This window comes from Strigops habroptila, chromosome 7, assembly GCF_004027225.2.
Source record: "Strigops habroptila isolate Jane chromosome 7, bStrHab1.2.pri, whole genome shotgun sequence".
NCBI classification, from domain to species: Eukaryota; Metazoa; Chordata; class Aves; order Psittaciformes; family Psittacidae; genus Strigops; species Strigops habroptila.
Window position 1 is genome coordinate 55,992,454 of NC_044283.2, and position 22,603 is coordinate 56,015,056.

Sequence of the window (22,603 nt, forward strand, 5' to 3'; positions counted from 1 at the left end):
CAGCAGCAAACTATGCTCTTTTATACCAAAATCCAGTTTTAATTATTTGCAAATGCTACACCTCTGTGAATCAACTAAGCTTAATCCTTGAAGAAAAGGTTATTTTCTTATTTGCAGTAATGGAAAGCAAGACAAGGCAAAGCTCAGCTGCCTTATGCTCAGTCTCAGAGAATCCGAGTGGCTGATGCTGCCCAACAGATCAGAAGAGATGACACTGATGCCCACAGAGGCAGCACTTCTGATACCTTCCCTGTAGGAAAAGAAAGCAGAGGAGCACTGGATCCATATGTGCTTGGAAGGCAAAAAGCCAAATAACTGCATTTGCATTCGTGGGTATCTGCACTATTGGTTACCTATACCAGAAAGACATTTCTCCTCTACCTGTAAATCACGTTCAACGTGACTTAAATGTTCAGCTTGCAGGGGCAATGGCATCTCCCAGCCCAAATACCTGCAAGTGGCTACCAACAGGCAGCAGACTGGCAGTGGTGTGCAGCCGATCTACCACCATTGTGGCTCTTCAGAGGGCTCCTTCAGCTTCTGGATTTGTTCAGTAGGTCCAGTCCTAGAGACTTGTGGCACCGGTGCTTCCTATGCCAGTGGTGGCCTGTGCCACCAAAAAAACTGCCAAAAGCTCACAATGAATACATCTGACTCATGAACCGCAAAGACTAGGATCTTGGTACTGTAGACATCAGCTTCGAGACATTACCACGAGCATGTACAATCAGCCATCCCTGAGACTAGGAAGAGTTCACTGATAGAAGACAAGAAGTCCCAACAGGAGAGTAAGATAGAAACAACACAATAAAAAAAAATAAAAGATTATCATCTTATTGTTAGATAAGAGACTTTGCTTTAAGACCTTCTGCAGTTAACTGATGTCTCCTACAGCTGAGTGACTAAGCAGATGAACCATGAGGATGCTGGCTAGACTGGGATGTGGCATGCACAGTATTTCCCACTGGTTCCATCTGATTTGACTCAAGACATAGCAAGCAGAAACCAGACCTCAAATCTTCCTTGCATTTGGCTAAGACTCATTCCTCAAGTCTATTTTCAAGAAGTGATTTTCTCTTACTCTCCCACGCAGCTCTTCTACTTGTCTTAACTAACTCCGATTTGTGCTAGAGCTCCAAGTCTTTTTTGTGGTAGTTTAGAGGGAGTAGAAAAAAGCCTGAGAAGGTCACCTAGGGCTCTGAACCCCTATCCACATCTATCTATATGTAAAACTGCCATTAGGTTCCTATGTAACTGAAGTGCTTTCGAGGATGTTACTGTATTATTTAGCTATTGGGTTTAAAGCTACTCCTGTCATGGCATTACTTTGGTTTTGTACACCTACACATTTTCCCACTGAGCACAAGGATGGCCATTACAAGTTAATTTCAGGATGTATTTATAAAACATTACAGCATCAGCAGCCTGACTCCTGAGTCTATCTGTCATGAAATGTATTCTCCATGTCCAGTATTTTTCACCATCTCTGCCGGGCTCTGCCAGCCCCGGTTACTCACAGGGCACAGGACTTTCCAGCAGAGGCAATGCGTAGGGGCTGTTTGCCCTCCCTGGAGGCGCGGTGCAGGATTAAATGCCATCTACAGTAATGCTTGTACTTGCAGACGTGTGTCACGGTGGTTCAGCGAAGTGCTGCTGAGTGTTTCTGAAGTGCTGTCTGCCCCTCGTGATGATTTCGCTAGCTTTCTCGACTAACGTGAATTGGCACAACTTCTCTTTCTCTGCTTGCTTGTGCCAGCTGAGAATCTGTCCTGCACCATTTATAAAGCTGTTGTGAAAGATAGCATTTGACAGTGAATCTGAACTATAAATAGAGCTGGCTTCTCCTCTTCCCTGTGAGACAGATAGTATTACCAACAAAAAAACCCCCCACATTCAGCTACATTGAGACAGGCTTAGAAATCAGAGTTTCCCATGCACACATACATGAGCAGAGATTTTTGGATACCCTTGGGTCATGAGTCCAGGCCCTTCTCTGGAAGAACAAGAACTACAACCATTTTGGTTTGGACCTTTTTTTAAAGTAAAAAGTAAGGTGGGGGTTTTTTTCAGTAATGGAAGGATGCCATCAGCTGAATGCTCTATCACCAAATTCCATCAAACTTGTCATAATGTTTTATGAACTAGCAACATTGCTATTACCTCACTGCTTATTTCAGGGGAGTAGCGAGTTGCTCAAAAGGAAAATTTAATTGTATTTGAATGCTATGCTCTGAATAAGCTTTATGCTATACCACACAATCTACAGACTTCTTGATGACCATGCACTGATTCTCTGCTACCTGAAAAAGCAGGCTATGTATTAGCCACTTTTTCTAGTTGAGTGAAAGAAGCTGGAGACATACATTATCACTGATTAAAACTGAATGACAAGCAAAATAGCCATCCGAGACATCTATATTAGGCTTCAAATATTACAAATAAAGTTACACAATCCCCAGTCATTTGACTATTTCCCAAACCAGGATTTCATAAACAAACTTTCCACTGGGAAAATAAGCGGGGTGAGGTTTCTGGATGTGCTGCAGTTACGCCTAGAGACATCACCCAGTTGAGTAAGGATGCAAGATAGATACGCCTGTCTGTACCAACAGGAAAAAAATATGTCCTAATCTCCAGAGATCTCAGATTATCGAGAAAGTTTTATCCTAGTTCCAACAATCAGACAGCTTTGAAATAGTGCGTATACCATAGCACAATAACAGTGTGTCACAGCTGTGCCCTGTGAAGTGCAAAGCTTTGTGTGCGTTAATGAGTCAGGAAGGCTACGTATTCTTTTTGCAGCTTATCGCTGCATACTGTAAATGCTGGCCCTGAAACCCCAACTCCCTGGGCCCTGGAGGGTTGGGTCCATCCTCCCCCTTGCCCACCAGCATCAGCCTTCTCCCAGCAAGCGCGGTCACAGGCTCTGCTCGCAGCAGGATGGGGAGGGATTCCTGCATCTGCCAGAGCTCCCCCGTTCCTTGCTGCTTCTCTCTGGCTTGCCTGCATGGCACAATAAAGACGCCCTGTACCTGCACAATAAGGACACAAGTGAAGATTCATATCTACTCGGGACACAGGCTACAGTTTCAGGACAGACTGCTATTAAAAAGGGAAGAAATCAGATTTGAGGCTGCTCTCAGTAATTGTAATGCACAGATTAGCTTCCTAAATATTCTAAGTGATCTTGACTGCAGCTCTCAAGGAGGAAATAAGAAATACTCATTTTGTAATCCAGCCTTATTATAGCTCCTTTAGACTCCTTGTTTAGCCAGGAGACTGATTCCCACTAAGCTCCCTGTGTGCAATAAGATACTGGCAATGTTCTGGCCCTTCCTTCCTTTGACCCCATTGCATTTAAAGGAAAAGGAGGAAGGATGAGTCCCACTGCTGTTTGTGTGCTCTGGCCTATAACTCTAGTGAAGTCTGTAAGGAGGCAAAAGGAGAAGTTTCCTTTCCCTGTATTTTGGGCAAGCAGGTTATTGACTAGTTTCACTTGCACTGCTTTGCTCAACAGTTAATGCCCTATCTGGCAGTAGTTCGGTTTCCCTAAAACCACTGAGAAAATGTGTAGAAATAGCTCTGAAATGGCTTTAAATCCTGTCTTCAGTAATGTAGCCTATATCATGTGAATAATGAGAGCCATTCTTTGTCAAGCTGATGCCATAAATCTACATGGCATTACCTGCAGACTCTAACATGAATAACCCCTTTTTCCAATAATACTTAAGTATGCATAGGCAAGGGTAGTCCTGAAGTCCTCCACATGAAATTTAATCAGAGTAGCCACATTCAAACAATTTATGCAGCAAAACTGAGATCCCCTGCACAAGTGTGATGCATCTGCAAGCAGGTTTCTCCTCATTACAGCAGCTAAACCTCAGTACCACCTGCCCCTTGGCATGCATGGACATGGGTGGGTGGCAATGGTCTGTGGTCACCCTGTTCAGGTAGAGCATCATGGATCCTGCACCATCGTGATAATAAACCAACCTTCCTCCACAGCTAGACACAAGCCAGGGCACATGGCTCCTTCTGGGTTTCTCCTGTGACAGCAGGATTAAAGGCCTGAGGCGGAGAGGGCAGGTAGGAAGGGACAGAAGAGGCTACCCATTTATAGGAGAAGAAATCTGAACAAGAAAAGACTAAACACATGCACAGACGGGTGTGTAGGAACATGAGGCTCAAGCTTTTTTCACAGCATAAACAGCAGATTTTAATCAGCAAAACTCATGCAGAACTACAGTATCTTTCCGTGGCTCAACCTGCTTCAGTTGTAAGAATTCAAGGAACAACAAGCTCCAGAGAATGCTTGAGTCAACAAAAGCATCTTCTCATTTGCTTGGATGGGCTGTGGAGCCAACACAGAGTTTGCTCATAGCTTTCTCATTCCCAACCCAGTAGCAAAGCAGCCACAGCCACAGCCACTGTTGTGCTGAGCAAAGGAGATAGCTATCGGTTTAGCAGTCATCTCTAGCCACTTCCAAAACAGCCTGCCCACCTGCCCTTGTGTTCAGGAGCTAGTTAATTCAGACATGCTTCCAGACTTTGAAACACAGCATAAATCCTACAACTTCAGTGACTCTCTCACTACCTGCTTTTATAGAGGTAGGCTGCTGTGGCTGCAGGGCTGAGCTCTAGATCATCACTATTCCTGCTGAACCAGCCTATATTTACAGAAAATAAGCTCAGTCCAACTCAACCATAGGTGCATATAATCCCTGCTGGCCAACAAAGCCCAGCCTCCTGGCCTCTTGGGAAAGCTGGCTCTGAGCAAGCATTTAGGAAGCTGGCAGTCCTCCTTGTGTCACGCTCCTGGCCCAGGTCTTTTTTTCCATCCTGCCCTTTTTATTCTCCTGTTGCCCTTGCAATGACCCGACGTGCTCCCTTTGTGCTTGGGTGCTGAGCCAGTGGGACCTGCTCACTCAGCGCCGCTAATTAAGTTCAACAACAACAATTTTTTTTCAGCACTTCTGTCCCAACACATTTAGTCGGGATTTTAAATTCTTTAGATTTCATTGAGCCCGTGTGCACGATGGTGTCACAAGGCTCTCGGCCCGGCTCAGTTAGTCCCAGCCCTGGAAAGGCTCCAGCATCCTTGACACAGCGCATATAAGCTCTGCGGCAGGGGGGCAGGAGGAGATGGTCTGAACAAAACAGCCACCCAAACAAGGAGTTACCATGACTCCCTGTTTCTTTTAATGCACAACTGCCCCAGCCAGGATCCCTGCTGATGTCAGCCCAAACACAAGCCCTGACTGCTACAAACATCAGCTCCTGCAGCAAACATGGCTGGTATTGTGATGCTGAAAACCGTGATCTTGGAACAAAGTGGGGTCTAGCTACCCTTATTATGAGTTAGTTCTGCAGTCAAAGGCAAAATACTGATATAGCTCTTCCAGGTCCAGGAGTAAAACCTAGACAATGAAACACGGTTGTTCTCCATTTGACTTTTTTGCCCACTTAAAGTGCTATCCAACACTTCTGCTCCATAAAGTGTTTCTGAGCTGCATCATGTTTCAGTCCATACTATGTGTCTCATGCTTAAATATGCTCTAAAACAGGTCAATCATTTAACTACCTGCAATTTTTAATTTTTATATTAGCTTTTAATTTTCTCTTGCTCCTCTTATCTGCACCTGTCCCTTCAAGGAATACCAGCAAACAGCCTGATGGAAAATAGAAAGCATGGGACGAGAGTGAGTTCCAGGATGTGGAAGGAAAATGTAGGAAACAACCCCAAAGAAAAAGATGTGGTCAATGGAAGTGCCCTAAATATATGAATGAGGAGTTTAAAACTAAATGGAGAGGAAAGAGGGATTTTAACAACAGGGTTCAAGGCTGAGAGAAAAAAAGAGAAGCAGCTTGACAGCAGCACCTAAAATGAGAAGGAAATTGAACGAAGGAGGGACATGGAAAGATAGCAGCTTCAGGGGAAGATGGATTGCAAAGGCTTGCTTTCTCACAGGAATGTGGACAGAAAGGCATGCTACTAGCTAGGTTCTACCACACTATTTTTAAAACAGCTCACTGCCTTTCAGGCTCTGCAGATCCTTATGCAATATGTGGAGGAGCCAAAAGCCCAGTAAGAAGTCTTCTGCTCTCCTAGACAAAGACTGGCAAAATGCCTCTGCTACATAATCCACAGGATAGAAATCTGCATTCACAGAGTGTTTTATCTACTCAACCTTTTTGGCATACAAAAGGGTCTTTAACTCTTACTGCGGGAACTCAGTACAATTGTAAGGATGGGTTCCTATCCAGTCCTAACCCATGACCATCTTGCCCTTCTACCAGCTTTAACAAAACAAAGCTATCTTGTTCTTTGGTTCTGCAATTATATGAATTCAGCTTAAGAAGAGATTTTGGAATAAAAGCATTTAATAAAAATGCATACTTCCTGGCAAATTTGGTAGGATCACTGACCGAAGTAGGGATCTGCAGTACACTAAAAAATATTAATTTTCAGAAAAGGATATTGCCAAGGCAACAAGCCAGTCCAAATGCAGAATTCTGGGGAATTAGGCTTTAAGATGCAATAAAGCATGAAGTCTAAACATTGTCTTTCATCCTGACTAGCTCTTATCAACAACAAATTTGACTTTTGAACTGACTGCATCCTTACAGATCTCTTCTAATGAATTCTGCTACCCTTGCCTCTTACAGTAAAGGCAAGTGATGTTTGCATAAACATATAAGTCCTTGAGGAGTATGTACAGACATCACCTACAGGGAACAAAGGAGCAGGCTGTGAACTTTGGCATAGGCTGTGAACTTTGTGCAATGGTATTTCCCAGGATACATTACAAGAAATATCAGCAGTATTTGTCCTTATTCCTATGTTCCCTTGGCACTCAATGCTGGCCTTGCAGAGCATGGGTACAGGCTTCCCTGGGCCTTTGCTCTTGCCTGGTATGATACCTGGTAGATCCTGCAGGTACAAAGGGAGTAACAACAAGAGCGAGGCCAAGAAGGCTCTTCAGAAAGCCCTCTTCCAAATTCCCAGGACACTGGATGGACAGGAATGGGAAAAGACAGGTTTGTAAGTGTTTTTGAGATAAGCTGTGAGTTAAATTGCTCACAATTTAACTGGCTAACGAGTGAGGAGCAATAACTGTTTTCCTTGCTGAGTCGGACAGCGTTTGCCCAGATGCCTAAGGAGGGCTATGAAAGTTATGAACACTGCAAAACCCCGCTGCAAATGCTGAAACAAATACAGCCAGGGCACAGCTAACACAGCAAGGGTTCAGCGGGAAGGGGCCTCAGGATGGCCCCAGCTACAACCCAAACAAGGACCACTGCTTTGACAAGCAGCTTCTCAGGGGGCCTTATCACAATACAGGAAACAGTGCCTAGCAAATACCACGTGGATCATTCCAGGCCTAGGGAAAAGGCAGTCCAGCCAAGTCCTGAAGGAAAATTATGCAGTTCCCAGGGACAGAGCAAGAACACCCAAACTGCCCTTCAGCCGCATTCCACCAAGATGGCAAGGTGCAATAGGGCCCTGCAGATGCAGCAATGCTACAAGCAGATGAGCAATGAGAGTGCAGACAAGGAAGGTACAAAACGCTCCATCCCTGGCATACATCCTATGTTCTTCAGTCAAAAGTCTGTCCTTTGTGGAATAAAACAGAGCCGAGCCTTCAAAAGAGAAAGAGGTTTGGAAATGAGTGAGTGAAGAGACACTATTTCACCAGGGTCTGACCAGATGGTGGAGGACAAAGAGGTGCAGATAAACATCTCTGAGACCAACTTCAAGATTCCGTCAGCTGTCTGAGTCAATATGAACACGAGATAAAGACTCCAGGAGGATGATCCTTTTCCTTTATTCCTGGGAAATGACGTTAATGCCGTGGGAGTTAAGGACAGACACCCTTAAGCCAAATGATTGAAGGGTGAACTCATTGGCTTCTTCCAAACTGAAGGAGCAACTCAGTGGCAAGAGTGGCTCTGGATAAAACTCTTGCTGGAGAGTATTGCATGCCAGAACTATGCCAGGAGATAGGAAGCTACTTAAACGAGCACTAGGAGATGAGCCATAGCCCATGTCCCCTCTCTGCATGGGGCATAGGAATGTGCCTCGGGGGTAACTCCGTTTATCTTGCTCAGAGAGGTGTGGCAGCTGGAGAAGTTGCATGGGCAGTTTCTGAACTTCAGTAGGATTTTGATTTTAAGGCTTGTTAGATTTTCTGAGCTATTTAGTAGTACACTGCCTCACACGGCCCTAGACCCCTGGAAAACTCAAAAAGATTCAGCAAAGGGAAGTCTTTAAGGGCTGCTGCAATCAAAATAAAGACATTCTTCACACACCTTTTTTCACAATATGATAAGACATGAAATTTATCTAATAACAAAAGTAGTCTAAACCTCTCATTTGCTGATGGTCTCTGATCTTGCAGTTAAAAAAGGCTGCAAACTCTGCAAACTCTCAGGGACTGTCCTGTTTGTTTTTACAGTGGTTGGCATGCCAAGGGGAGTCTCAATGCCTCAAAGCTTATCAAAATTAAACCTGAATTAAACCAATTACTGCACAATTATTTAGCAGCGAATAAAAAAAGATGTTAACATTGAGAAGAAAATAAGCCTATGACTGAGCAGCCCAATTTCTGGAAAGCACCAGAGGCATCAGTGTCACATGCTTTGCAAAACACAGCCCTGATGATCATCTGCCTGCAGACATGAATAGGCTTTCCTACCTACCAAGCCAAGCAAACCTTGCTCCAAGCACTTGAACTGTAAAATCGCTGGTTTGTGAGATCTCATCCTCTTACCTGACATCATTACCTCCATGGGCAAAGGATCCAAAGCAGGCTGTTAAGATTTGGAGGAAGTGGAAAAGTAGATGGACCTGAGACGTGTCTTTCTCTTCCTTATCCTCTTCCACGGGATCAACTGGGGGCCGGTTAGGATCTGCAAGTTCAGAGGCCAACTTCATTTCCACCCCACCTTCCTCCGCCTCGATCTCTGCCTCGGCCACTGCATTGCAATAGCTGGAGTAGCTGTCATAGCGGACTCGCTTCTTGGAGTAGGAAACAGTGTCTCCCACTAATTTCTCACTGTCCTCTGGAGTTGATGTATCCGCTGCCTTAAAGGAGGAATGCACGGGCATGCCACAGATAGCAGCTGTGTAACACGTATAACTGTTGTTGCGGCGTAACAGTTTGTAGTTGTTTTCTTGAGCAGGCCTCTCGTCGGTGGCCCTGTCCAGGTGTATTTTGTGGAGCAAGTCTTTGTATAAACCTGAGTCCTTGTGCACAGTGTGATAAACGTGGCCATCGCTCCTCACCTGGCCATCGAAGCTGAAGGTGCCATTGGAAACAGGTGATTTCACTGAGGTGTGCGTCATTGAAAATGCCCTTCCTAAAAAGACGGAGATCTGGAGTTTTTATTTCTATGAAATGCAATGCAGAAACCCCCTCTCTCCCAATTCATGAGACAATAAAAAGGCAGAAATCCAAGAATGCTGGACAAAAAAGATCAACTTGCAATAGATCACATTCAATTCACTGCAAAATAAACTCTCTCATCTTCTGTGCAAAAAGAGCATTGTACCACTGTTGGGTCTCCCCCAGACACGCTGTATGACCTCCAGCAAGTCACTGAGGATCAGCTATTCAAAGGTGATACTCGAAGGCTAAATCCTCAGGTTCTCTGAAAAAGTCATTTCTATAAATTTCTTTTCTTGTAAAATAAGCTCTGCATTTTCTGAGGTTTTGAACTGAACAGGCATAATAAGGATTTCTGGAAAGGTGTTTTACTGTAATTTCATACTGAATATGAGGTTACCTTTCAAAAGGAACTGTGTTTAAGAGACATTTACATAACTTAAAAATAATTTAAAAAGGAAAAAAAGTTAACGTGCTGCAGAAATATTTCCTCGGCTATTCCAACATTCTGTGTATCTTGTTTCTATGAACTTGATGCTAGTTATTCCCACTGTATACACTTAACATTAGCATACACTGGAGGACACACCTCACAGCCAAGGCAGTATTTCTGAAGAAAGTATAATTTCCCTACTTCCCGGATTTCCACTGTGCAACATACAGAATTGGTTTTAGCTATTTTTAAATTGGAAGCATGTGTCATGGCTTCATGTCATGACTTACTTGATTTTGTAAGCATCAGTTGAATATGTTAGGCATTTATTAACCAAATTACAGGGCTGTGCAGATGTTAGCAAAGCAATATCAAAGTCAGCAGACCACTAAGCATGGGGAGTGCGATCCCACCACACGAGAGAACAAAAAGAGCTTTATGCACACAAGCCTGCTTCTTACAAATATACGTTCAGAAAACAATGTGTGAGATTTTTCTAGTGGAAATACTCCAAATGGTCATACATTTATCAACTAAAGCCCAAATCTTTTCATCTCCTGTGGTAGTATGCTAATCATCTTTATGCTGAATTTAACCTTCATACATCAGCAATTTGTGTTCTCTCTGTGTTTTTCCACTGCTTAAAAGGATGGAAACACCATTCGGGGTAGAAGGTAAAGCAAAAAGGAAAGTAATTTTTGTTTTCAGCATTTTCTACAATTGAAGTACAGCAAACAAAATATAATTGTTTTCAAGTCCTTTCTAGAAAACATCACTTGTAACTGAGCCTCTTTCCCAACAAGTGCTGATGAGGGATTTCAGTTGGAAATCCCAAACACTAACTTACCATTTGCATCAGAGACCTACTTGCAGTTAAGAAGCGCTATCGAAACAGGGAGAATATAAACCCTCTGTGTTGCCTTAGTTTCTTACCATATGGTACACGTGGATGGTTTCCATTTGCAATAGTGTCTGATGCCCCAGCAGCTTCTGATACTGAGCCAGTAAGGGGAACTGTGCTCTCGTCAGATGCTTTGGCACCGGGAAGCTCTTTAAAGACTGGTGTTTCTTCATCTTGAATTTTATCAAGACTTTCATCTGATATCCTTGACAGTGCAGCATCTTTCTTTAACCGGCCTAAGGAAATAACAGTACTGTAATTTTAAACCCAACTTATCTGTCTAGCTGCTTATGTTACCACTATTTGCATCAACAGCATAGATCAACATGGATACAATAACCTGGCTCTGTTTCACACACGTTCTTCATTTATTTCTAACACTTATCTTTAAATTTGTCTGAGAAAATTCTAGAGCATCTTTGTAACTTCCTACAAAATTGGCCAAAGTTAATAACTGAAATAAAACACTGAGCTGCTCATTTATTAATGAAATCTGAAACTTTTCTCTGCATTTTAAACACTGCATTTGTTGAATAGCAAAGAAAACAAGGAAAACACTGTAAGTTAAAAGCTGTGACCAGCCAAACTCACTGTAAAGTTAAAGAAGTCACCTAAAGATAATAATTCTTCCAGATTTTTCCTCTTTAACATTTCTTTAATAAATATTAAAAATTGATTATATTCCAGGATTTATTATCCTGTTTCTGCTGAGGTCCAGAAGAAGTGAGCACTGCAATGGATTACCTAACAAGGTTTTGGATTTCTACCACTGCAGGCATTTAAGAGCAGGTTACACAAATACATGAGGCATAGTTTTAAGCACATTCTGCCTGTGGGTGGGGACCGGACTAGGTGACCTCTCAAGGGCACTTCCAGCTCTGAAATGAAACTTTTCATGATTTTACATCACCCGCATTTCAGAGAGCAACTACTTACTTTCTATTTTTCTCTTCATCCAGGGGCACACAAAAATCCAGACTAAGACAGCAAATACTAAGGATACACCGACTGATATTAGAGCAATGGCCCACATTGGCAATATCAATCCCAGTACTGTGAAGACAAAGAAATAAAACCCAAGCAAACTGTAAATTAACATGACTTAATTATCTCAGGCAGTAGAAGAGCAGTCTGTTGCAGAAAAACCTGTGTTCACAATGTACTCAAAATCAAAATGAATGAGCCAGTCATTTTTAACATATATATCAGTTAGTGCAATATTTAAAAGTATAATTGACATCGCACACATTTACAGGCTTAGTCTTCCCATTCTGTTACCCCACTGTGTCCTTATTTCCAAAGAAGGCAGGGGAAAACTCCCACATCAGGGCTGCTAAAACAAGTCTGCAGTAATTTTATTCGCTAATTCAAGTTAGACCATGTTGCCCATTAGGGTAAGTATTTACCTGACCTTTGCTCTGGTCAATAAAGCTTGATGCTTAGCTTAATCTAAGCCATGATTTGCTTATCATAATAGCTAAATGTGCCACTTGAGAGCTCAGGTTTCAGTCCTGCAATGCGCAATTATGTCAGTAAGTTGTGTTCCTATAAGTCCCCCAAAATTGCTCCTTGTGCTCGTTCAATTAAATGATCAGACCCTTAATGAAGAAAGAGCTTGGACTATAATCTTTCAAACCCGTTTGTGTATGCTTGTCTTGAAACCTATGTGATTAATTCATCCTTGTGAGTAAATGTTGCCATGACAGAGGCCTTGGAGAGTAAATATGTATTTCCCAAGTATGAAAAACAGAGTCCCACCTTTTTATTCACACACTTCAGAGACTGCTAAGCTGAAACAGAAGGGACATTAAGATTCTTATTTCATTTATTTTGTTTAATGAGTCATTGCAGAGTGCCTGACCTACTTCTACACTACAACTGATGAGGAAATGTTGGTTATACAGCTGATTTACTGTGAGACATCTTGGATACGTAGCTGATTAGACTTAAGAAAAAGGAATAGCTGAGTTAGGTTACCCTCAAATTGGGAACTTCTCAAGCTTTTTATTAATTTCAGTAATGCTATGAAGTACAGTCTACTGACTGCATTTATTGAGTACCTCTTGTGTGTCAAGTTTTAGAGAAAATGAATTTCTATTCAAAAAAGGTCACTTTCTAAGCCTGCTTTCTTTAATTCAGGGACATGTTCAGGAGTCTTTCTTCAACAATAATCCAATCTAAAGATAACATTTAATGACCAGATTCTTCAATAAAGTAGTCAAGATCACTGAACACCTTTTTTCTGAACTCTTTTGCTGCAAGTGCATATTTAAATGTAAACTGCTTAAGTAAAGTTAAATATAAACATATAAATACAAATATATAAACATAAATGTGTAAATATAAACATGCGAACATAAATATAAGTTCAAATACAAACAGAAACATAAGTAAACACAAGCATAAACAAACACCATAAACACAAACATAAACAAACACAAACATATAAATGCACATAAAATATACAAATATATAAAATAAGTCTTGAAAATTACATGTATCATTTCTTTCTACTGAGTTGCAATGAAAACACAGCACGCAAGAAAAAGGATGCATTAAGTGCAGAAACAGGCTTGTGGCTTCTTATCGTTTAAGGGAAATAAAGAAGTAAATTTAATTAATCAATCAGCTCCATGGTAGATCTGCCAGAACAGTGACTCTGCTGATTTCAGTGTGCTCAGATTCACAAAGCTAAAGCTGGCAGCTCAGTATTTCCTGTTCCTCTAAAGAGGGATCTTTTATTGTCGCTGTGCTCTCCCCCACTAACTGGAGTGATCAGGAGGGAGTCACAAAACACATGCACAATTAGAAGCACGTGGGGAGGTGTATGATTTACTTTTGCCTTCGTTAACTCCTAACATAGGAGATAACCATACAGGTCGACAGCTACCTGATAGCACGCTGGCAGAACATCATGAGACACTGTGGGAAGCCTCCCTCCCGTGGATGGCTCACTCACCTGGTGCCCCCGTGTACATGATGGAAAACACATTAATAGCTATGGTAGCAGCATAAAACACTGGAAGTGCGCGGAGACCATTGGGCACAGGGTCTTCCTGCATAGAAATTGTGGAGAGAGAAAAAAAGGAAATATTAGCAAGATTTTCCACCAGATTAATGTCAGCATGTACCACCGTGAGGAAAACACGTGCTTTTGAGTCAGTGCCAGTTAGGTGGAGCTCTTGGGTGGATGGTGAGGAAAGGATGGTGACCTGTCTGGTTACACCCAAATCCACAGTACTGGTCCCGGCAAACACTAGCATCTTGGCTTGACACTGTTAATGGGAACTAGGAAGACAGGTTGTACTATCAGGTCAGCTGCAGACCTGCTGGGTGATCTGGGAACAGGTTTCTTTCTGGGAGTGTTTTCTTACCTATTTTGTCTCCAAGAAGAGGAGTCCCTTTCACTTGGCATGACTGAAGGGTGCCCAGCAGGACAGGGCTTTGGTATTTTTGGCTTGGCTACAAAACTTGGTGCAACGCGCCCATCACAAAAACTTATTCCTAACCTCTCAGTTTCGACTGAGACAGTCTGACACCTCCCACCAGCTAACAGAGATCTCCAAAATGTTAAGTGTCTGGCCGTACTGAACAGGTAGCATACATAAAGTGAGCATCCAATGTTTAGTACACTGCTGTGCCTGCTGCCCGCTGCGGTGTCGTGCCCTCAGCGCTCACAAGGAAAGGCTCAGCTGATGGAGCAGCGGAAATGCACCGTGTGAGCCATAGAGAAAAGCCTTTGTGAGGAGACTGCTTCGGCCTTTTGTGGGGCTCCGCGTGTTTGCAAAGAGCCTGGCGAAGCTAAGGGCTGGCTAATGTGGTTTTGTTTCTTGCTGCCACGAGCTAGTAGAGGGAGCCAAGAGGAGGCTGCAGCCACCCTGCACTATGCCCTAAGCGTGATGCAGCACTGGTTATATCTACAGGGCCAGCTGGTATTCACAGACACCCCCAAGAAGGGCACAAACCCCTACACCAGGCCATGGACTCACAAGCTAAAAAGCTGCTCTTTTTTTAGGCATGCACACAACACAAGCCACTACCTGCTTATGCCAGAAGCTCTACAGATCTTACTACTTTGTGAATGGCACAGATGGCAGTCAGAAGACAATTTTCTTAGCTTGAACGTTTTCTGCCTCTTGAATGCTTAAATATGTTGCTTTTATACAAGAGCTCTTGTGATTTCGATGACTAATTTCTCAAAGTTATTAGGTTTTGAATGCGATAAAGGAATTTCTCCTCATCCTTTATGCAACTTGAGGAATTTTAAATTCAAAGCTGAGCCTGATCAAATTTATCATCTGCTTTTATTGCTGACATTTATTTACATCAAAAATAAAGAATGATGAATCTGTGGTTACAGGTGGTTCTATTTATAGCAAAAGAATTAACCCCTCATCTATTTAAGTTCCCTTTATAACTGCTAATAAATATAGTGTCCTTTATTTTAGGTCATTGTCATGCACTGCACGCTCACATTTTAGCAAGTTGAATGGTGCGAGAGAAATGGAAAGAGCAGATAAGAGCGTTCTGGTTTCCAGTTCATGCTGGGTGGCAGGCAAATCCTTTTCTGTACTGGAGGTATATGGACTGATGTTATTTCAAAGCTGCCACTTTTGACTGAGGTCACTAAAACCCATTGATTGAGGTTTCTTGAGAATCTAGGAAATATGCAGACGCCCACCTTCTACTGTCTGATGTGCTAGAAAAACAAAGCTTAAAATACCATAACTAGGAAATACCAATTCGAGTATTTCCAAGGGATGACTGTTCTGTTTAAATAATAGTCAGAATGGCCATCACGAGGCTAAGTCAACGCCAACAAGTTTATGCTAATACCTCTCAATGTATCATCCTTTAATCAAACAGAATACACAGTATTAATTATCATGTAGCACCTTCTAAGCCTTAAATATTTGCCACATTACTTACGCTGAGATTTCAGAACTGCTAAGAGCAAGTACAGTTCCAGTGGCTATAAAAAAAAGCAAGCCACAAACTTTCAACGCTGGAAATGCCAGCACTCAAATAGGAATCTAGAACACAGCCTTCGTACCAAGCACTCATTGTAACAGTGAGATTTCTTTACCTTGTTTAAAATGAAGAATCTAATCATCACAAAGAGGACTCCAGACATCAAGCCAGATAACAGTGGGGAAATAAACCAAGAGGCAACTGTGTGGAAAAGAAGAAAGAATGAAACAAGAAATAAACAGTACTCTTGCATAATAGTTAAGTAACTAGTTAATGAGCAATAAACTTAAAACAGTTCTTGTACAACTGGAATGAATGTTTTGTATGTTTACTTACAAGTGGTACAACTCAGTGTTCACTGACACTCATGAAAGTCAAAGTAATATTAGGCACTATTAGAAACATTGGCCAAAGCATTTCCTGATAATTTTGCAAGTTTAGCAATCGAATTCATCAGGAAAGTTTCTTTTAGTTGGATGCAAAGTGGATCAAAAAAGCCCCGTAATTTCCTAACCACCATGACCACAAATATTGCAAGCAAGTGGAGAGCAACTGCATCTATTAGGATGCCATGCTGCTTGCAGGGTAAAAGTCTTGATTTCCAAAATGCCATAGCAGCATCAACTGTAACGAATAACACGTGTACATTTTTTGCAGGCCAGATTTGCAAGTGTCCAGGACCGATTTAACTGAAGTAGGTGGTAAAACTCCCACTGATTTCAATAAAACTGGATTAGGGCAGAGCTCTGGAAATCTCATCCAGAGCGATTTATTGTTTGCAGCGTGGTTAACAGATTGATTCTGCTGTCACTGCAAACTCCCTTCTACTTTCAACAGAATTAAAAAAATATGCATTGCCCCAACTTCTCTAAAACTCAGTTGTATTTCCATGTCTTCAGCATCAAACTCTTTTAATACAGGGTTTAGGCCGTGACTTGGGTTACAAGGCTTCCAAAACAATACTGAAAACTCCTTCGCATCCCTGCTTGGCTGTACTGATCCTGCCAATGGGAGGCTGGGAGCTAAATATGCTGTGTATGCCCAGCTTTCGCCTCCCTGAAGCTGGTGGGTGGAGAAACATGACTGTGGGCATTCACATGATGGGTAGCATTGTCGAGAGCAAGAACGGGGTGGTATGAACTGCCACAGAAAGAATTAGAAGAGGAGGAATGTCACCTTGAAGCATGTCTCTGAGGAACAATGTGTCCTCAGCTTACACTGGGGAAGTGCAGCTTACGTCTTATCCCTTTCTCCACTGGAGACACACTGCAGCCCTTAATGAACATGGTACCAGGGCATCCTCTGAATGACAGGACTGGGGTGGAAAATAATTTAAGGAGGGAGTGCTATCAGCACAAAGCTGATTTCTGGGAATGTTTCTTGCAGGCAGTGCACACTATTTAACATAGCCTCACACATAAAAGGAAACAGCACTTACCAATCTTGACAAGCTGCATCCACTGGACTCCCTGTGTGCCAATTGCCACCAGAGAAAATCCAATCGTAGCACCTACGATGCAATGGGTCCCTGATATCGGGAGTTTCAAGAACGATGCAATCAGCTGCCAAACAGCAGAACCTAGGAAAAAACCCCAAGCATATGGTACAAACAACAACAGCAACAGTAATGTCACACAGAAAATTTTTTGCCACATACCCACATTCTTTTATGACCACTGCCTACACTCCACACAAACAACAGAGATCTCCTAAAGAGAGTTTTGTTCCTTTCTGTCTCTAAAAGAAGATACTAAGACAGTTTAATAGCAGCTTTGAATGCTGCATCTTAATTATGACTTTTTATTACTAACAGCTCTTTACATGGCACAACAGTTCTGCTTTTTTTTATTTTTGAAGACTTTCAGTATTTACAGCCTGTCTGATTAAATACACAAACTGCTCCCAGTCTGCATCAAGCTTAAAAAACTCATTCTTGAGAGCTGGACCTGGAAGCCTCCAAGTGAGTAGGCATCCACCATTTCGCTAATGAACTACCCATGCTCCTGAACTCAGATACTACCAGAGAAAGTCTCAAATTTGGGGTCAAGGAGTTTTTATGCCTTTTTCCAGTGACACGTGGCCATCCAGAGTCCTCTTTAGGAAAAGTGAACTAAGGAGGGAATAAGTACTCTCACTGCCTTCATTTGCATCTCACTGCGGCACTGGAGAAACTCAGAACTGCAGAAAAGGCTTATCTTAGTCATGGCATAACCAAAGATACCCTTGGCATAAGGAATAAGATCCCCTAACTAAGGGATGATGGCTAGCAGTCTGTACAGTAAATGCGATATCTGGTGTCCCAACAGTCATCCTAAGGAAGTATGTTTGCCAAGAGTGCAGGAAAGAAAGAAAACAACTCCAAGAACCAGAGGGGATGCCTTCTATTTGTTTTCAGTACCAACTTTTGGCAGTTAGACGAGACCACAGCTAGCCACCAAGCCCTTGAGCACATAACTCCATCCTCTGACTCATTTTCACATCTCAAGGACTTAGGTTCCCTGCTCCTCTTGCAGTGGCACTAACCTCAGGACACCAAAACTGTTTCGGCAGTGACACGAGCTTTCTGTGGATCTCGCCTAGCATAAGAGAATTCTTAGATCTCTTCTTCATCTTAAGACTTCATGGCCTCATGTGTTAAGAGACCCCAACAGCAACAATCAAACTGCCATGAGAGATCCTGTATTTTCTGGCTCGTGCCACCTACCTAAACAGATCTGCGGCAGACACAGGTGGCAAAGCAAGGTCACTGAACATATGCTGTTACTCAAAATCTCAGCCACCATCCTCAGTTCCAACAGGAGAGGATGGCTTGAAGGTCTTGAAACTGCCATCTGCAAATGGTAAATTTGCTGGCATCATACATGGCCATGTTTGGAAGTCAACCAGTTTGTAAAACTGATCTCTCCTGGGGTACTATCCCAAAACAGCTGGTACTCCTACTGCTATTGGAGATTCTAGATCAAACAAGGACACCTGCTCTTTAATTTTTTGGCTTCTTTTCCCCTGTACTAAAATAAAAATAAATACACTTCTAAACCTTTGACATGAACTTAGAAACCAGCAAGTGGAAGTGAGGTAACAGAGAAAACAGATGGTAACATCTGTGAAGAGTCAAATAAACAGATCAGCCAGTCACAGATACGTAATTACAAAATAGTCCAAAAAATAAGGAAAATACAACCAAGCCACAGCTGCACTGCAAATGTGTAGTGGGGGCTCGGTTGTCGGTTTTGGGGAGGGGGAAATAGAGGGACAATAATACTATTTTTTATTTAATCAACTTCACTTTGAAAACAAACAAGAAAGCAACAGGGAAAGTGATGGAGCACTGATGGAAGGTCTGAGAAGGACAATGTGTGGTCTAAAGAAGTTAAAGGAAGCACAATAAGGAACGAAAGAAAATACAGATCAAGTCGGAGCAGGACTTTCCTCTGGGGCTTACAATGCCTTAACTACCTACACCAAAGCTTTAACTCCTCTGTAACATGAAATGCATGTTCCCAATTTTTATCTTTGCAAAACTAACCTAGGAAGCAGGAAGCTCACTAGACCTGTCAGAGAGTCCCAAATTCAGACTCTTCATGACTACTGACACCACGGGCACACACCCTTTCCTCCCAATTGCTATCCCTAAAGAAAGAGGGTTGTCTGCAGACTGCCCTGACCAAAAGTTGCCAACGCCAGCTTTCGGCTCAGGGTGTGTGTCACACTCCCCTGCTGCTGAAGGCACTGCATCTGCTCTAAGGTTATGGTGCTGAGTGCCAGCCACAAGCGCCAGTCGAGTACCACACCACCTGCAAGACTGGGATGGTGCTTTGCTTTGCTAATCCTGGCTGTGATCTCCTCTCTGTTGGTGGCATCTCCTCGGTCGCACCAGATGCTGATTTCAGCTCCCACCAGGACCACTAGAACAACACTCAGGTGCTTCCTGACAATAACCTGACAATTAGTTAATGCGAGGGAAGTACTACAATTCATTCCCAAGAGTGACCAGTCCCTAGCTTCAAAAGGTTTTTAAAATGTATTTTAAAACTTTAATCCCATCGCTCCCTGCTTCCTTTTCTCTTAGGAGAAAAGGTTGCCCTGAAAATCACCATCTGCTGTTTGCTGCAAGCATCAAAGGATCTTCCACCAACATCTGGAAAGAGCATACAGCAACTTTTGGTCTCTCCCAGACTGTTGACTCATTTAAGCCTCATTGAAATTCAGAAGCTAAATCCATTCGCAAAAACATGATCGTGAGGCATGAGAGAATGGGGCGGGGTGGTGGGGTGAGGGGGGAAATGCAGAGCAAAAACAGAAAGAGGAAAAGAAAACATCCAGGAAGGCCCAGTGAAAACACAGAAAAAAACATCATCCATCGAGAAAAAAGCTGGAGATGGATTTGAGGGGAAAAAAGTAGAAATCTGCAGTTTGTAACTTGTGATTAATTCTGAGATTTAAAATGTGGAATTTCTTCTTAATGCCCTTACTGGAGGAAGGGAATGCAACTGGTCATGAAGTTCACACAGGCTTATGTAAATATGCATGCAAATAAGTTGTTTTCTTTGAGCTTCTGGCCAGTTGCCTCCACAGGGGGCATCTGAAACTTAAGACTTTGACCAGCCAGGATCAGGATGCCAGAAATAGAAACAGAAAAAGAAAAGGACCCTTCCTTAAACAGGGACTGTCGGTATCAAGAATATGAAGGTCAGAAGATGCAGATCACTTACATTTCAGACAGTGTGCGCTGCTCCTGGCTACATGCTCGTGGGATATGGTGGAGCTACCTCAGGAAGCAGAAGGCTAAACGAAGTGGAGTGGTACTAAGCAGCCACCCTACAGCTTGAGGTAAAGACCAGAAATCTGTGGCTGACCTTGCAACACATTGAGAAAGAAGAGTTGATGTGGGGTGCCCAAGAGCATTTGATGTGGTCTAAGTTGGCAGCCTCACAGGGGGACTGTTTGGGGAAGCAGTCCCAGCAGTGATTTCTCACTAACCAGCCCCTCTTCCCCTTGGGCCAAAGGAAAGGTGGCCAACCTTCAGGAGGCTCAGGAGCAGTGAAAGCCCAAAAGAACCACCTCCTTATTCTCAAGCACACAAAGCCACCTCAGACAAGTCCAGAAACTGGTACTCAATGTCCATCTTGATCCATTAGAATAATAAAAAATTTTTTCTATTTCCCTAAAGAAATGGGAAATTCACCACGTGTAGTAGACCTCTGCACAGATTCACCCATCTCACATGGAGGTCCTGCCTGAAAACCATGGGGAGGCTAGTGGGGGTAGGTGAAATAATATTTACATTAGATTTAAGGATGTTTAAGGAAGAAAAACCTTTGAGTGGAGCATCCCTCTCAAACAGAGGACACTGCAATGTTCATATAAATCACATTGCCCCGTCGTGGGATGCCATGGATCTGCCAGGCTGAAGAACTGGTGGTGGGACGGGCAGGCTGGCCCCTTGCCTGGGCTGCCTCTCCCACAGTGAAAGGGTTTCCTTCCTGCTGTCTCCTGCCCTTTAAAAGCAGGTTTGCTATTGATCCTTGAGGGAGCTCTCCAAAAGCTCACAAAGCCTCTTGCATACAAACAAAGAGTAAATACTGTGGCTTAATGTTACTTACCTCAGAATATGCTATTTGTTCTAAACGGAGATTAATTTAACTGCAAACAAAAAAGCATGCGGAGCAGACTTTAAGGTATGCTGAACTGCCATTGGTTTGAGTCCAAAAAACTAAAAAGACCTCAAATGTGTGACCATCTATCTTTACTGATCCTTTAGTTTTGCCAAGGGCAAGGGTGAGGTGTATGATTAATTGCAATCACTCAGCTAGACAATCAGTTTAAGTAAATATGTTTGGATTTTATGCAATTTTTAAAAAACTATTTAGGCAATTCCTTCTTGTACATATTCATCGCAAACTGCTGTTTCTGTAGGATCTTCTATACAGTCACAAAAGCTATGTTTACATAGTTTCCATTTGCTATCATAAAAATCTCCAAAATATTCTTTTCAGTAGCATAGAAATACATATGTATGACCCATTATGTTAAACATCTTTTTCTTCCATTTGTTATATCACTGAACCAGTGAAAAATCTATATTATTAGAAGCACTTAAAAAACACAGGAGACTACAAAAGGAATACAGGCCCTTGCACACACACAAAACCAGACGTGCAACCAGAAGACGGGACTACTTAGTTAACAATATTCACAACGAACAAACAGGATGATAAACACACAGTGAACGTTACTTGGAATAGGAAAGCATTACTTACCAACCATTGCACTCACTTCTCCTGCCATCAGTCGTGGGACAGTGTTGTTGTAGAGGTTAACATCAATGATACCTTTCCGAATTGTTTCTCCTACTTTTGCTCCCAGTAATACTGAACCAGTGGTTTCAAAAACTGAAGCCAAAATGCAAGCCTGGCGTAAAGTAACGACACCAGAGCCCACAGCCGTTCCAAAAGAATTGGCAACATCATTTGCACCAACCGAAAAGGCTAAAATAAAAGCAATGATAAACCCCACAATGACCATCCACAGGTACTCATCCATCGCCATTTTTCCCCAAACCGTAGATTAGCTTCCCCTTTGCAAATAGTTAATAGTCAAGGCTGGAGGGCACCGACACGGATTTGGAAAGCAGATTTCTCGTAAACAATGAGTTCTCTCTGGAAAGTGCTGGGTAGTGTTAGAATGTGAAGAAACTGCTAACTGCTGATTTTCAAACTACTATAAATACTGTTCATTTGGCTGCCGTCGGTCAGCAGTGAAACACATTCCATATTTTGCTCCCAAACTGGTACAACTGTGATGTTCTGTCCTGCAACAGAAAAAACAAAATAAAAAAAAGAAAAAAGAAAATAAAAGAAAGTTAACAAAAAAAAGAAAGAAAGAAAGAAAGAAAAGAGGGGAATTCTCAGC

General features: G+C 42.5%; 1 protein-coding gene across 6 annotated transcripts in view; it reads right to left on the reverse strand.

The window, feature by feature from the left end:
* The window catches only part of SLC20A2 (solute carrier family 20 member 2), a 58,359-nt gene that overhangs the window by 10,383 nt on the left and 25,373 nt on the right, over positions 1-22,603 (reverse strand). For all 6 annotated transcript variants that reach the window (XM_030491756.1, XM_030491753.1, XM_030491755.1 and 3 more), the window contains exons 2-8: positions 21,952-22,502; positions 17,130-17,270; positions 15,807-15,892; positions 13,680-13,776; positions 11,657-11,773; positions 10,753-10,956; positions 8,772-9,360 (exon numbers count right to left, since the gene is read on the reverse strand). In XM_030491756.1, the coding sequence (XP_030347616.1) occupies positions 8,772-9,360; positions 10,753-10,956; positions 11,657-11,773; positions 13,680-13,776; positions 15,807-15,892; positions 17,130-17,270; positions 21,952-22,240 (1,523 nt within the window). In that variant the 5' untranslated portion in view covers positions 22,241-22,502. The remainder of the gene's footprint in view (positions 1-8,771; positions 9,361-10,752; positions 10,957-11,656; positions 11,774-13,679; positions 13,777-15,806; positions 15,893-17,129; positions 17,271-21,951; positions 22,503-22,603) is intronic.